The sequence below is a fragment of the Microcaecilia unicolor genome, chromosome 13, assembly GCF_901765095.1.
Source record: "Microcaecilia unicolor chromosome 13, aMicUni1.1, whole genome shotgun sequence".
Taxonomy (NCBI): Eukaryota; Metazoa; Chordata; class Amphibia; order Gymnophiona; family Siphonopidae; genus Microcaecilia; species Microcaecilia unicolor.
In genome coordinates this window covers 76,190-93,019 of record NC_044043.1, presented here as the reverse complement: position 1 = coordinate 93,019, position 16,830 = coordinate 76,190, and the positions used below count along the sequence as shown (strand labels likewise).

The following is a 16,830-nucleotide window of genomic DNA, read 5'->3' as shown; positions in this document are numbered from 1 at the left end:
AGATGAAGGAAATTAAAGAATGGATAGTGAGAATGAATTAAATCTGGACAGAGAGAGAGAGCCTGAAAAATATTGAAGAAAGCAAAGAAAAAGGAGACAAAAATGACAAATGGCACAGAAGAGTTAAGCGAAAAGAAAGGAAAGCAGAATCACAGACTGGGACCAATATGGAAAGAAAAACAGTCACCAGACAACAAAGGTAGAAAAAAATCATTTTATTTTCATTTTAGTGTTTGTAATATGTCCAATTTGAGAATTTACATTGGCTGTCTTATTTTGCACTGGGTATACAGGAGCTGTAAGAGCTTACAGAGATTATTTATCATGAAAAAAAATCACGTTATTTTTTTCTCCTATAGTACTATAATATTTTCAATGATGTCTGTTTACAGTGGGGGAAATAAGTATTTGATCCCTTGCTGATTTTGTAAGTTTGCCCACTGACAAAGACATGAGCAGCCCATAATTGAAGGGTAGGTTATTGTTAACAGTGAGAGATAGCACATCACAAATTAAATCCGGAAAATCACATTGTGGAAAGTATATGAATTTATTTGCATTCTGCAGAGGGAAATAAGTATTTAATCCCTCTGGCAAACAAGACCTAATACTTGGTGGCAAAACCCTTGTTGGCAAGCACAGCGGTCAGACGTCTTCTGTAGTTGATGATGAGGTTTGCACACATGTCAGGAGGAATTTTGGTCCACTCCTCTTTGCAGATCATCTCTAAATCATTAAGAGTTCTGGGCTGTCGCTTGGCAACTCGCATCTTCAGCTCCCTCCATAAGTTTTCAATGGGATTAAGGTCTGGTGACTGGCTAGGCCACTCCATGACCCTAATGTGCTTCTTCCTGAGCCACTCCTTTGTTGCCTTGGCTGTATGTTTTGGGTCATTGTCGTGCTGGAAGACCCAGCCACGACCCATTTTTAAGGCCCTGGCGGAGGGAAGGAGGTTGTCACTCAGAATTGTACGGTACATGGCCCCATCCATTCTCCCATTGATGCGGTGAAGTAGTCCTGTGCCCTTAGCAGAGAAACACCCCCAAAACATAACATTTCCACCTCCATGCTTGACAGTGGGGACGGTGTTCTTTGGGTCATAGGCAGCATTTCTCTTCCTCCAAACACGGCGAGTTGAGTTCATGCCAAAGAGCTCAATTTTTGTCTCATCTGACCACAGCACCTTCTCCCAATCACTCTCGGCATCATCCAGGTGTTCACTGGCAAACTTCAGACGGGCCGTCACATGTGCCTTCCGGAGCAGGGGGACCTTGCGGGCACTGCAGGATTGCAATCCGTTATGTCGTAATGTGTTACCAATGGTTTTCGTGGTGACAGTGGTCCCAGCTGCCTTGAGATCATTGACAAGTTCCCCCCTTGTAGTTGTAGGCTGATTTCTAACCTTCCTCATGATCAAGGATACCCCACGAGGTGAGATTTTGCGTGGAGCCCCAGATCTTTGTCGATTGACAGTCATTTTGTACTTCTTCCATTTTCTTACTATGGCACCAACAGTTGTCTCCTTCTCGCCCAGCGTCTTACTGATGGTTTTGTAGCCCATTCCAGCCTTGTGCAGGTGTATGATCTTGTCCCTGACATCCTTAGACAGCTCCTTGCTCTTGGCCATTTTGTAGAGGTTAGAGTCTGACTGATTCACTGAGTCTGTGGACAGGTGTCTTTCATACAGGTGACCATTGCCGACAGCTGTCTGTCATGCAGGTAACGAGTTGATTTGGAGCATCTACCTGGTCTGTAGGGGCCAGATCTCTTACTGGTTGGTGGGGGATCAAATACTTATTTCCCTCTGCAGAATGCAAATAAATTCATATACTTTCCACAATGTGATTTTCCGGATTTAATTTGTGATGTGCTATCTCTCACTGTTACCAATAACCTACCCTTCAATTATGGGCTGCTCATGTCTTTGTCAGTGGGCAAACTTACAAAATCAGCAAGGGATCAAATACTTATTTCCCCCACTGTATATGCGCCATGGCTGGTATAGGGGGTGTGGTTAATGTGGGTGTGGCTATCATAGGGGTGGAGCCATATGTGGTGACCCCGCCCATAATGAGTACCGGCACCTTTTTTTCTACAAAAAAAGCACTGGAGGTACCCAAAATATAGTTACATAATACAAGGTTCCACATTAGGAGTCACCCACCAGGAAAAAGGGATCTAGGTGTCATCGTTGATGATACGTTGAAATCCTCTGTTTGGTGTGCGGCGGTAGCTAAGAAAGCAAGTAGAATGTTAGGTATTATTAGGAAGGAATGGAAAACAAAAATGAGAACGTTATAATGCCTTTATATCGTTCCATGGTGCGACTGCACCACGAATATTGTGTACAATTCTGGTCACCGGATCTCAGAGAAGGGCAACAAAAATGATAAAGGGGATGGGACGACTTCCCTATGAGAAAAGGCTAAAGCAGTTAGGGCTCTTCAGCTTGGAGAAGAGACGGCTGAGGAGAGATATGACAGAGGTCTATAAAATAATGAGTGGAATGGAATGGGTAGACATGAATCAATTGTTTACTCTTTTCAAAAATAGTAGGACTAGGGGGCACGCAATGAAGCCACAAAGTAGTAAATTTAAAACAAAATTGGAGAAAATATTTCTTCACTCAACGTGTAATTAAACTCTGGAATTCGTTGCCAGAGAATGTAGTAAAAGTAGTTAGATTAGTGGGGTTTAAAAAAGGTTTGGATAGCTTCCTAAAAGAAAAGTCCATAAGCCATTATTAAAATGGACTTGGGGAAGATGTATTGTACTATTTTGAGTTGTTGCCAGGTACTTGTGACCTGGGTTGGCCACTGTTGGAAACAGGATGCTGGACTTGATGGAGCTTAGGTCTGTCCCAGTATGGCAATACTTAATGTATTTAATCCTTAAATTCCTACATATACTCCCAATACTCAGCCCAAGTTCTATCATCACCTGGCACTCCTGTTCCATCATCTCTATTAGCCCACTGCCAGTTCCAGTTCCATCAACATTAGCCCTTTTCTAGTGCCAGACACTCATTCAGCCTCTGCATCATTCCCAGTCACTTGAAAATGCTGAGCACAGCAGCAGGAGCTTGTTCCACTGCTCAGCTTGCCTAAAACCATTATTGGGTTGCTTGCACCTGTACATTATTGAAACAGACAAGGCACTTCCTGGTCTTTGAGAAGGCTTTCAGTGTCCTAAAGCTTGGGCGCCCTAAACTAGTGTTTCACTGACCCACCCCTTAATCCAGCTCTGGTGTAGTCAAATCTAGCACCTAGTGTAAGAGAGAATTCTTCTCAAATCAGCACTTTTTCCTAATCTAATTACATGATCCTCACCTATACTTTCTTACCCCTCCAGCCAAATAAATGCCCAGATGAATCCAGAGATTTGTGGGTTGTGACCATCTACCAGCAGGTGGGGCTAGAGAGCACAGAACTGAACTGTGCCTTATAGGATGGAATACTCCATGGCCAGCTAGCATTCCGTATCTCCAGTAGGTAGATAGATGGTTTTCCACAGGCTCTTGGCTTCTTCTGACTGCAGCTCCTGTTCTTGTTTTCTAGTTCAGTAGCACTTGGGGCTATTCTGGCGGAATGGTGTCAGCTTTAGGGGGTATGCCTGGTGACACCAGGTCCTCCCCCCCCCCCCCCTTTCTGTAGTCGTTTCCCACCTTCTCTTTCCTCACAGAATTGCCACTGCATTAAACAAAAAAAAGGGCAGGCATTCTGCTTTGCTGGGCTCTGGCACGTCCCCAAGTGCTAGAGTGCCAATTCTGGGAGAGGTTGGTTCCAAGTCTGCACACAGCATTGGCTTCTGAGGGGATAGGCTTCAGGCTCTCTTACTGAGGGTACCTTTACATTTTCCCTTTTTTCAGGACACTCGCATTTTTACTCTTTCATTCCTATGGCTGTTGAACAAGTAAAATGCTGCTTCCGCTGTGGGAAGTGGACAGCAGCATCAGGGCTTTATCCTGGGGGGAGGGGGGGTGTTATGGCCCTGAAGCACCGAAGGACATAGGTAGCGAGATTGGCGTGGCAGTTTCCCATGCAAGGGAAGTGCAGCTGTCCTCACTTCCATCTGCAGTTTCAGCAGCCATTTTGCCTTCCTGTGGTGTTGATCCCATAGTATTTACGGCGGTTCTACTGCTCATGTCTGGTGATGGTACCTCTGGAGATGAGTCTGGGGACATTTCAGGGGTTTCCCTCTTTGGGGCTGAGCCATTTTCCCTGTAGTTTGTCTTATTACTTCATTGCGCCCTTTTACTTAAGCATGCAGCTCCGGGGGTCTAGTGCTTCCAGATTTGCCAGCTCCTCTGCTACCACCTCCTCCTAAGCACAGTGCTCCCGAGTCCAAACGGAGGTGCTTGATGAGGAATCGGGGACCCCTCCTGATCCTGACCCCTCTGAAGGAGACATGTCCACAGCCTCATTATCAGCTCACGGTCTGGACAGTTTGGAGGAGGGGGAGATTCTAACAGATGAAGTAGATGATCCCACATAGGTGCAGATCTGTCATAAAGAAGAGCTGTCCGCATGTATCACAAAAGCCATGCAGGCTTTCAATATTTCTTCCCAGGAGGCGCAGTCTGCAGCTTCCTCTAATCCCAAGATGGCTAGCACCAAAAAGCCACCCAAAGCCTTTCCGATTCACAAGGCAATGCAAGAGCTTACCTCTGCGCAGTGGGTTACTCCTGATGCGGGCTTTCGAGTAGCCAAGGCTATGTCTCGCAGGAGGAGCTGGACAAATTACATTTATGGATGCTTCAACTTTTCCGGTTGAAGGGGGGTAGAGCCCTCAAAGATGTGCAAGACCGCAAGCTGGAGTCTGCTCTGAAACTTTCATTCAAGATTTCTGCTGCAGGTAGCTGTCTTCAGTTCTTATGCATCCTGGGCTTGTCTGTTCTGGTTGCAACAGACACTAGTTTCTTTGACTTGGGGCACAGCCTTCGCCCAAGTTTCCAGATGTGGAAATGGATGTGGCCTATTTAGCAGATGCGCATTGTATGATCTGGTCTGAGCGTTGGCCAAACATATGTCACAGGCCACTGTTTATTATGGTTGCGCCACTCAGCTGTGGACGTGACTTCCAAGCAGCACCTGGTTAAGCTTCCTTTTAAGGGCAAGCTTCTGTTTGGGAAGGAGTTGGAGAAGCTGATCAAGGACCTTGGGGATTCCAAGTCTCAGCATTTTCTAGAGGACAAACCCTGAACCTCCTCTAAATCTGTACTTGTGTGGTCTCAGTTCAGGGATGGTAAGAAGTATCGGGCAGGCCTTCTTTTTTTTTCAAAGTCCAGATATCAGCAGAAACAGTCCTTTTGTACAGACAAGCGCACCTCCGGCGCCTCTAACAGGCCTTCCTCTGCTCCTCGCCCCTCCCACTGATGGGATCTTGGCCCACTTATCTCCGATAGGGAGATGGCTATCACACTTCTACAAAGAGTGTGCCAAAATTACTACAGACCAGTGAGTCTTGGAACTTATTCAAGATAGCTACAAACTAGAATTCTCCTCTCCCATTGTCAATTTTTTTTCTTGGCCTCCCCGTACACCATGGCCCAAAATCGGGGGGGGGGGGGGGGAGCGGCACTACAGTCTACTCTGCTGCAATTGCAGAAGTTGGGGGCAGTGATTCCTGTGCCTCCACTGGAGCAAGGTCATGGTCGATATTCCATCTATTTTGTGGTGCCGAAGAAAGGAGGCTCCTATCATCCAGTGCTAGACCTGAAAAAGGGCACCTGCTTCCTAAAGATCAGACATTTCTGCAAGGAAACCTTGAGATTGGTCATAGTGGCGGTTCAGCCTAGCGAGTTCCTCATGGCCCTGGATCTCAAAGAGGTTTATTTACACATCCCTGCACCAGCAGTTTCTCTGCTTTGCGATTCTGGGGCAGCATTTTCGGTTCCAAGCGATACTGTTCGGCTTAGCCACAGCGCCGTGCACCTTTTCCAAAGTGATGGTGGTTGTGGCGGCCGCCTTGAGGTAGGAAGGTATCTTCGTTCATCCCTATCTGAACAATTGGCTCATCGGGGCTTTGTCAGAGCAGGAGAGTTTGCAGGCCACTTCCTGGGTACTGGCTCTTTCAGTCCTTGTGCTGGGTCATCAATGTTTCCAACAGCCATCTCGTACCCACACAGAAACTGGAATACCTGGGGGTTCTCTTTGGCACTGGGCACAGCAGAATGGCTCAAGCTGCATGGTCAGATTCGCCTCTTGCGGCATTTGAATCTGAAATTATGTCCAAGTCTTGGGATCCATGGCTGTGGCTTTAGAGGTGGTTACATGGGCTCGGGCTCACATGCGGCCCCTTCAGCAGTCCCTTTTAAGCTGTTCATCTCCGGTGACAGAGGATTGCAGGTGGCATCTGCCGTGGCAGTTGTTAACTCATCACAGTATGGGCTGGTGGTTGCAGGACAGCAATTTGCTCAGTGGTGCTCCTCCCGTGTGGATGGTGGTGATCACCGATGCCAGTCTGTTGGGGGGGGGGGGGGCGAATGTTGCTCTCAGTATGTGTGTAAGGTCTCTGGTCCATGAGAGGCACAATGATCCATCAACCGGTTGGAGTTTCGAGTGGTTCACAAAGTTCTACTGGCTTTTCGGTCATTAGTGGCAGGGACACCAGTGCGTGTCCTCTCTGACAACATGACGGTTGCTTACATCAACAGGCAGGGAGGCACCCACAGCCCGTGATTTGGCCAGGGAGGTGGACTTGTTTCTCCAGTGGGCGGAGTCTCACCTACCACAGATTTCCACAGCTCCACATCATGGGGGCGACGAATATTCAGGCAGACTTTCTGAGCAGGAACACCTTGGATCCAGGGGAGTGGGAACTGTCTATATCGGCATTTCGGCTGGTCGTCTGGCAGTGGGGGACTCTGGGGCTGGATATTATGGTGACCTGATGCAATGCCAAAGTTCACAGATTCTTCAGCAGGAAAAAAGCATGGCTCCAACGGCCTAGATGCTGTGCTTCAGCCGTGGCTGAAGTTCATGTTGCTTTGTCTTTCCCTCATGGCCAGTGATAGACCAGGTGATGCATCAAGTTCAGTCTCACCAGATGGCCGTGGTACATGGACTTGATCAGGCTGTTGGTGGAGAAGCCGTTTCGGCTTCCAATTTCTCTTGGTCATCTTTGCCAGGGTCCTCTTCAGATGGAGGATCCCTTCTTCCCCTTTGGTCTTATGGTCGAAGTTGAGAAAGAAAGGTTGTTCAGATCCGGTGATTACTACTTTGCTTCAAGCTAAAAAGTGTTCAACTTCGGCAGTGTATGCTCGAGTTTGGTGGGTTTTGAGTCCTGGTGCTCAGAGAGGGCTATTTCTCTGTTCAAGTCTTGCTTTACTGCAGATTTTGGCCTTTTAGCAGAATGGGTTGCAGAAAGGGTTGGCAGTCACTCCCTTCAGGTGCAGGTCACAGTTCTCACCTGTTATCAGGGTCGAGTCTCTCGCTCCTCTCTGTCCTCACAACCAGAAATAGTTGGTTTCCTCAAGGGTGTGCCACACATTAAACCATTGTTTTTTGGACTGGAGTCTTAATTTGCTCCTCCGGTTACTGCAGACCACTCTTAAGGATCTCACACTCAAGTTGGTGTTTCTTGTTGCTATTTTGTCAGCATGGAGGGCCTCCAAGCTGCAGGCCCTATCTTGCATGAATCCTTTCCTCCATTTCTCAGAGGTGGGGGTCCCAATCCGCACAGTTCTGTCGTTTCTTCCAAAAGTGGTCTTCGCCTTTCATCTTAACCAGCCGTTGTTTCTGCCATCCTTTTGTGAGGACCAGTATCCGTCGGATTTTCGGCTGTTGAGCTTCCTTGATGTTAAGCGAGCTCTTATGCAATATTTGGCTGCTGCTGTCATTTAGATCATCTGTTCATGCTTTTTTTCTGGACCTCAGAAAGGGAAGGCGGCCTCAAAGCCACCATTGCACGCTGGATTACGGACGCTATATCTTCAGCATATATCCTTTCTGGTCAATAGACTCCGGACCGGCTTCGTACACATGCTCTGTGGGCTCTTGTGACTTCCTAGGCAGAGGCCTATATTGTCTCTATTGAGGAAATTTGTCTGGCACCTGCTCGTCAGTCCACACCTTTGTCAGACACTATCACTTGAACTTGGCAGCTCAGGAGTAGGCATCCTTCAGTTCTTGCCACAGGAGTTTTGACTTCCCACCTTATTTCCTCTGGATTCATCTGCTGCTGATGATAAAGAATGATTATCTTACCTGATAATTTTCTTTCTTTAGTCGCAGCAGATGAATCCAGAGTCCCAACCTGCTCTTTATAGTCTCAGTGGCCCGGATGGCTTCATCCTGAGGAAGATTTTGCTGCATTATCTGTTTTGTTCTTTTTTTTATTCTAGGAATTCATTATTGGATGTTTTGAAAAAGATGTGGATTTCTGTAAGGAAGGGGCAATGTTTTTTCACTGTATTTTCCTTCTGCTTTGTTACGAGATATGCTGGCAGGCCGAGGAGCATTCCATCCTATAAGGCATAGTTAAGTCAGTGCTCTCTATCTCTACCTGTTGGTAGACAGTCACAACCCACAAATCTCTGGATTCATCTGCTGTGACTAACGGGAAGAAAATTATCAGGTAAGATGTAATTTTTCATTTTCATTTGAAATTTAGTGTTGTGACAATTTAGTATATACAGGGACCTGTTGACTGAAGTGTAGTAAGATTTTCACAGGCCAAAATTAACGTGTGGCAAGTGCAAAGGCTGTGTGGTAATTGTTGGGGGCATTTCCAGCATGTCCCCTACAGCAGTTACCACACAAAGTTCCTTAATCCTTATCATAGATTAATTTGGCATTTAGCAGATTCACTTAATGACATCTCTTGAGGTTTTAGGTGCACCTGTGTTCACTGCACAAGTGACCTCAAGCACTAATTAATGTGCTATGACTACAATGAACAGTTTTATGCACAATGTCTGACCATACCCCACACTAAGCAGTTAACATGGGATTTTTAGTACATGGTAGCTACTGGCAGAGGTTAGCACATATTCTAGTAAACATGCGCCTTACTGCATTAGATTAAGGGGGTGTATGGCTTTCTGAGTACATCATTTAGGCCACTGTTTTCCAGGTCCAGACTTGGAGTACCCCTTGCCATATAATGGAGGCAGTATATGCAAATCACGTTCATGCTATCCATGGACTTGGGAAACAATGATTTAGGCATGCACATACCACAAAATGAACACTCACGATTTGATGCTTCTTATTTCAGTGTCACATTAAAATCTGTGCTGCTTATGGCTCAATGAAGGATATCTCTGTGTACAATGTCCTGGGACTCTCTTCTTCTCAGATCTATATTGTTGGACGACCAGCAAAAAAGTACCAGAATCAGTGTCAGGTGAGCTCATTTTTGCTTTGCATTTAAATATACAAAGTGTTTTCTTCTATAATAAGAATTTTAATTAGTGATGTAGTATCTTAGGGGAGAAGAGGGATTCACATTTACTGTTCCATTTAGTAACTCTCTAGTACCAAATCTTTAATCAACCAACATTAGTTAGCGGGGGGGGAGTGGAATAAGAATGATCACTCCATGCAAAATCCCTATGCAATTTTGCCTTTCTTTATATCCACTCTAGAGAGTTGCATGGGGACAGAAATTTCACCCATCCCTGCTGGAATCTCCTCCACCACTGCCCATCCCTGTCTGTACTCATAAAAAAAAAAGAACTACTTATGAAGGTTTAGTTTTTATTGAGTTTTAATGAAAATATAAACACAAACATCCACCAAACCAATACCCCTTCCCCAACCTCAAATCAGAGGCTCACCACCAAGAGAGAGAACAATAACGTCAGTCAGGAATATTGGACTGTCGTGTCCTGCTACAACTTAATATCTCACGTCCCAGTTGGATAAAAACTGTTCAAGGTTCTAACATGCAAAGCATGGGAAATGCCATGGAATGCCTTAACACAGGCCATATGAGCCAGTGAAAGTGAATCCATAAAAATGCAATCTTTTGAGAATTATGCTTTAAAACATTTTTTCCCCTTGCACCTACATAGAGCGCATAGTTTTTTTTCTTCCCCCTAAAACTTAACTATATTTTTGAGTCATTTGTATAAATTGAAGATACTTACCAACAATTCTCCTGACCACATTACTGCGCAGAATATATCTCTATCAGGAATGTAGGCTGCTCCTCCAAGTCTTCTATCATGTGCAGCTCCAAGGCAGTTTCCTACTGTGTGCAGCTCTGACTCCAGTCTTCTGTTCTTCTGTGTGCACTCCCAGAAAAAGGAGTTGTATTGTGCTGTATCAGGTGGGACTAGTAGGCCGCCCAACTGTCACACGCACCTGTAGATCAGGTGACCCGATGCTGCAGATCAGGGAGGAGGAGGCACCAGTGACCGTGGCATAAGGCATCCCGGAGGAATTGTACACCACGGGATTTCCGCAGACCTGGTGGGGATTCCCATGAACCTGGGAGGCTTCCCACAGAGTTCCCAGGTAGCTGTCTAATCCACTCCCAGTTATTTTGGTCCAATCACCATGGCCTTGGGCTTTGGCCAGGGGCCACAGAGGGGGGTAATTATTTACATCTTTCTCTATAAATAAATCCACTTTTATACAATATGTGAACAAAGGCTTTTATAAGATTGCTCATCCACATACACACAATCTGTACCTAAGCAATAGTGTAGAATGAACAGAAGTGGAATTGCAGTGTACATGTGTATTTTATATAAATCTTTAAACCTACAGGATAGTGTAAAATTTGTCATCAGCTTTTGTGTGCCGTTTGGGCTGGATCTAGAATACAGCCTGACAAAATTTCAGTTATGGTGCTGAAACTGGTCCAAAAAACTTTTTCTGCTCAGTTTCAGTCAAAATTGATTGTGTTTTCTGCGGAAGCTGAAAATTTGTTATTTCTCCTGTTTGTCTCCCTCCCTCTTCCCCCCCCCCTCTCCTCCGAACAGGAGTTGCCCCTCCACCCTGGCCACTTGTAGGTGGCCCCTTGGACCTATCTTACAATATCTGGAGGTCTAGGAATGTAGTCAGGGCAGTCGCTCTTTCCCATGCAGGCTCTGCTCTCAAAAATGGCTGGCAAGACCTCTTTTGGCAATCTCATAAGACTGCCGCTACAGGTCACGGCACCCATTTTGAGAGTACAGCTAACACGGGCAAGAGCAAGTGGGAATCACTCATGTCCTGAATATACCACTAGACCACCAGGGATTGGGGGGCTGCTATTTGCATTCTTTTTTGTGTGTGTGTAATGCAATTGCAAGTAATGCAGTTATGTACTTGCATAGTAGTAAATATGGTCCCAAAAAACAATCCACAAAATATCTTCTAGTAGTTTATATGTTAAATAGAGTGATTTTGATACAAAAGTTTAAAAGGAATTTAAGTATATGAATTTGAGATAAGCTCCTTAGGAATTAGCCTCTCTATAAAGACATGAACCAGTTGTCACTCCAAATGTAAAAAACACTGTGGCTTTAAGGGGCCCTTTTACAAAGTGGAAGTAGAAAATAATTTGAGAAATGTGTTGCTCTTGATTGTGATTTTTCAGAACATATGGTCCTTGCTACCGCTACTGTTGGGTGGGCCTGAGCCCTAAGTGGATGGGCCCTGGCCCACCTGCCACTGGATGTTACCCACATATGAGAACGTATGAGAAAACATGTTTTACATGCAGAGAACAGAGGAGTAGCCTAGTGGTTAGCACAGCGGACTTTGATCCTGGGGGGGTGGGTTTGATTCCCACTGCAGCTCCTTGTGACTCATTGCCCCAGGTACAAATAAATACCAGTATTTACTATGTAAACCGCTTTGCATGTAGTTCCAAAACCACAGAAAGGTGGTATATCTTATTATTAATTGCATTTATGTAGACACATTGCACTCTCTTGTACATTATTTTACACACAGATGTTGCTGGGGTGTAGTTTGGATGCAGAGGCGGTAGCTTTGCAAAACATAAACATACTTTGCTTGTTATGCATATGTGTGTATTTGATAAACACTTTTTTTTAATCAAAGGCAGGGAAACTATAGAACAAGGAGGTAAGCTTAAAATCTGGTGGAGTTAGTTGAAGAAAAACAGTGACAGAATTCAAATAGGAGTGGGATAAACAAAAAGGATGGGATGAAAGCAAAACAAAGGAGAAAAGGGTTAACTTGCCTGGCGCAGCAGGAATAAGCTTAAACAAAGGCAGAGAGGAGGTAACCTACATCTTCTGTAGTGCAGCAGATACAACTTTAGCCATCTTATTGGGGTGCTAGTCCTTATCTGCCATTTGTTACTAGGCTATTACATTACCTGCCTCAAAGCTGTAAATTTTAAGCATGCTACTACAGATAGTTCTGGAAGCCTATTTTATAAAGGCACAGAGACACTTGTACTGCCTTTATAAAATAGGCACCCAGTTATAAAATTGACCCCCTTTTCCCTCCCACACACAGACTCCATTTTAGCTACATAATGTATGGGTTCTGTTGAAACCTGTTATTAGAGATAACACTCCCTCTTCCCTTTGGGCGTAAGACCTATTTTCCCCATATGGTCATGCTGCCACTGGCACACTAAGCTTGCCACTCTAATTACTTTTCCAAGTATCTGATTGCAGAAATAACCTACTGTATGGCTTTCATACACATACCTTTAAAACAACAGTGAAAGCCCATTTACTGTCACCTGCATTCACAGGAGATCAAAAAATATATCACATTAGTCTTAACGTAAGTAATCTCAAGACAGTGAGCTGGTTTCACTCCTAGATCAGGTAGGCCAGAAGTGCTAATACTGGAACTAGGCTTGGGCCTAGATGTTCCTGCATCCATTCCAGGATTAAAATGTGAACACAGATGGAAAGTAGTTCAGAAAACAGGGAGAAAACCCAGATCTGAATGCATTAGAAGGGTTTATACATACACATTGGAGGGGTGGGGGCAGAACTCTGGGCCTGCTTTTGAAAATTTGGGTCAGGACTCTGTAATCTGCTCCCATTTCCCCCTAACATTCAGGGATTTAAAATGCAATCCCTATTTACTTTTCCTCCCCTACTTTAATGCCACAGGGGTGGGGGGAGAAGACAGGTCCTTTCTGTATGGATAACAGAAAGTACCGATTCTCAAGTTTAAACCTGCAGTGGTTCCAGCAGCCGTGCAGACAAAAGAAAAAGGACCAGCAGCAAGAGGAAAACACGCGCTTTCCCAATAAGGATAAACCAGTTTGTCACCTGGCTCATGCTTTAAACCAGTGTTCAGAAAATTGCCCTCAAAAACAAATTACTTTTGCCCTTCAAGTCCACACCAGCGTTTCATGCAACATGATCTTAATCTCAGCATTTTATGCCCTAAAAACTAAGCCCTGTCATTTGTTGTGGCCCTTTATTGCAACCCCTTATCTAAGAAAAAACAAGTAATCCAGAACAGATGATTATTTTTTGCTGACCTAGCATGTGTTTCTCCTTCATTGCCTTCTGTTTCAGTTTATCAGCGAGGGTTATGCAGCACACTTGGCAACACTGGAATTTGGTCATCACTCACGTTCCAAAAAGAACAACTCGCGGATGATCCTGCGGAAAGGCAGCTTTGGCCTGCACACTCAGCCTGAATTCCTCAGGAAAAGGAACCACTTACGCAGGACTATGTCTGTCCAGCAGCCAGACCCACCTTCATCTAACCCGAAACCTGAACGTGCCCAAAGCCAACCAGAATCAGACAAAGACCACGATAGACACTTGCCTCCCATGTCTTGGGTTAGAAGCGGAGTTTACAAATTTGAGCCTTGCCCATAAAAAAAGTGTTTGGCTACGTGTTAAGCTTGCAAGTGTAATTTGGAAGATGATATAGAGGTAGGTTTACAAATCTGCAGTCTGAAACGAAAAAGGAATTTTGTGTTCCTGCGTGAAAGAAAATCCCTAAATACAAAAGCTTGCAAGGCCATGTAGAATATTGAATTGATTGCCAAATTTGCTTCTTTTTTTAAGCTGTGATAAGTTTCTCAGAATTTTAACCAAAATGGATATTTTGTTCACACAAAAGTGAACAGGAATTTAAAAAAATATGAAATTATTTTTCTACAATATAAAATACATATGGAAAAAAGAGCTTGGATAAGCCGCCTATACAAAAGGGTAATTATAAGCTGCTCTTGATAGTCTAACTTTTTTTTTTTTAAGGGAGAAAAGGGGCAAACAACGGACATGCAGGCAACTGTGGTAGTTGTATCAGTTCTTGGTATAAACCATCCTGTTGGAAGTAAAAGAGAGGAATATAGGACCTGATATTCAGAGCGAGTTAAGTGGGCAGGAGAGGCTCCAGCCCACTTAAATCACGGTGAGCCGCCCAACCACCAATATCAGCAGCTGACCACCCACGTTAAAAGTGGGCAGGTCAACGGCAGTAACAACGGGTTACACTGGGGAGGAGCAGGCAGTTATGCAGGTGCTACCAATATTCAGTGCCAGGACCCGCATAAGCTAAGTGGGTGGATTTAGGATAGCTCAAAAGCTGTCATAACTTCACCCACTTAGCTATTCAGGCCCTGGCATCGAATATCGCCCAGGACCCCATATAGTTCATTTTTAATTAAGTGTCCCTGATCTCCCTCTTTATCATCCCCCAGCCCACGAGACTGAACATCCTCCTCCTTCACCCCGGAACTGCCCCCCCCCCCACCCACAGTCTAGGTCAGCCCCCGGACCTAGATTTGTTTCCTGGTGGCCCTAGTAGAGGCATGAGCAAAGCCCCCTCACTCCTGCCCCTCAAGGCTGCCTGTGAAAAATGGCCGCAGCCATTCTTCACAGGCAGCCACAGGACACAAGAGCCAAGGGGGCTTTGCTCCTGCCCCAATACCCCCACTAGATCTACCAGGGAGCAAATGTAAACCCAAGTGGGGGGAGCTACATAGACCGCAGATGGGGGAAGGAGGATGTTGAGTTTCACAGGCTGAGTGAAGGGGGGTAGGAATGAGTGGGGGCTTTTGAGGAGGCAAGGAGGGAGATTAGGGGACTTAAAAATTTAAAATAAGTTATCTGAGTCCCGGACGATATTTAGCACTGGAAGTGGGGGGGGGGGGGATCAAGGATCGCAAATTTTTAAATAGAGTTATGTGTGTCCCAGCCAATATTCACTCAGAGCCTGCATAACTGTCTTATGCAGGACCAGTTGAATAGTGGCCGGGACTCGCCTAAGCTCCCGCTTAGGCCTGCCCTCAGGATTTAGCCCCTGATATTTTGTGCCCCCAGCATTGAATATCTGCAGCTAATCTAGCTGACCGCTGCTGGCTGAATATTGCCTGGATAGTGTTTCTGAGGTGAACAGAACTCCTCTTTGGTGCTAAAGTCGTAGAAGTATTATATTTCCTTCACCCAACAGAACTAGAATCTTGTTTTACCACTTATTCAGGATGCTTATGAAACCTCCATGCTTCCTGTCAAACATGAACAAGTATCTACTTCAGTTTAATGGGGGCATACGATATCAGATTAGGCTAGTGTACAGAAAGTGAACTGATCTTAGGAAAACTCGTAGAAATCTGTTGGGATGGGCATTTTCACAATTAAGCATTTACTCTTCATTACTAGATTTTTACAATGTTACATGTAATGGATAATTTAAAACAGATTTTGTTATATGTATAAGAACACGCTGAGTCAGACCAAAGCCAGGTCTGGGACCCTGTCTCCAACAGTGGTCAATCTAGGTCACTATAAAGTACACAACAAATCCCAAAGAACAGATCCATTCCTTGCAGCTCCATCCTAGAAATGTGTCATGACTTTTTCCTCTAGAAATTTATCTAAAGCCCTTTCAATCTCTGCTAAGTTAAATGCTTTGGCCATGTCCTTGGGCAACAAATTCTACTGTTTGATAGTTCGAAAAAAAATACATTCCCCAATTTGTTTTAAATCTACAACATGTTTATTTCATGTAGTGTCCCCTAATCCTAGTACAGTTTGAATATATAACATATTAACCTGTTATACTCTATTCAGGATTTTAGACGCTTCTTATTCCTTCTGAGCTGTTTCTTCTTTAACCTCAAAATCCCTAATTCTTTAATTTAAATTTATTAGGATTTAATAACTGCCTTTATAAAGAATTTCACCAAAAGTGATGTACACCTTGATATAAAAACTTAATTTTGTTAACAGCATAACAATAGTAAAATGAGCAAATATAAGCATGAATACAAGCTTAGGTAAACCTGGAGACAGCAAACTGAGGGACCCTTTTACAGAGTGGCGGTAAGCCCAAAGCAGGCTTACCGGTGGTAGTCCCACCCCTAGTGCGCGCCATTTCCGGGGGGTGGTGGTAAGGGCTCCTCGTCACATGGCCATGCTGTAACAGCTCTCTTACCGAATGGTCATGTGTGTCCGGGGGCTTTTTTTACCCACTGCTCTAAAAATGGCCCCCACAGCTTGGTAAAAGGACCCCTGAATCCTAATATGAAACAGTAGCAGAAATATAAACATACAACAGAAATATGATTCCATAGCAGGCAGCGTGGAGGAACATTCATATGACACATCTTAATCGGTAGCTGAGGGGACAAGTGCAGTTGATATATGTAGACAGAACAAGATGGGCTAGTAAAAAGGCTTTGGAATAAATAGACAAGTGGCTAAACTGAATGTAAATTATATGTATACTAGTAAAACAGGCCCATTTCTGACACAAATGAAACGGGTGCTAGCAAGATTTTTCTCGGAGTGTGTATGTTTGAGTGTGCGTGAGAGTGAATGTGCGAGTGTGTGTGTGACAGAGAGTGAGACCGCTGGGTGCGAGTGTCTCGTCTGTCCCCTGCACCCCCCTCCAGCCACCCGATTCTCCTCTCTCCCCTGCCCCCCTGCAGCCACCC

General features: G+C 44.8%; 1 protein-coding gene across 1 annotated transcript in view; it reads left to right on the top strand.

Annotated features, from left to right (window-relative positions):
- The window catches only part of PITPNM3 (PITPNM family member 3), a 724,998-nt gene extending 711,007 nt beyond the window's left edge, over positions 1-13,991 (top strand). The window contains exons 18-19 of the mRNA XM_030185997.1: positions 9,220-9,348; positions 13,454-13,991. Of these exons, the coding sequence (XP_030041857.1) occupies positions 9,220-9,348; positions 13,454-13,762 (438 nt within the window). The 3' untranslated portion in view covers positions 13,763-13,991. The remainder of the gene's footprint in view (positions 1-9,219; positions 9,349-13,453) is intronic.
- Positions 13,992-16,830: the final 2,839 nt, after the last annotated feature.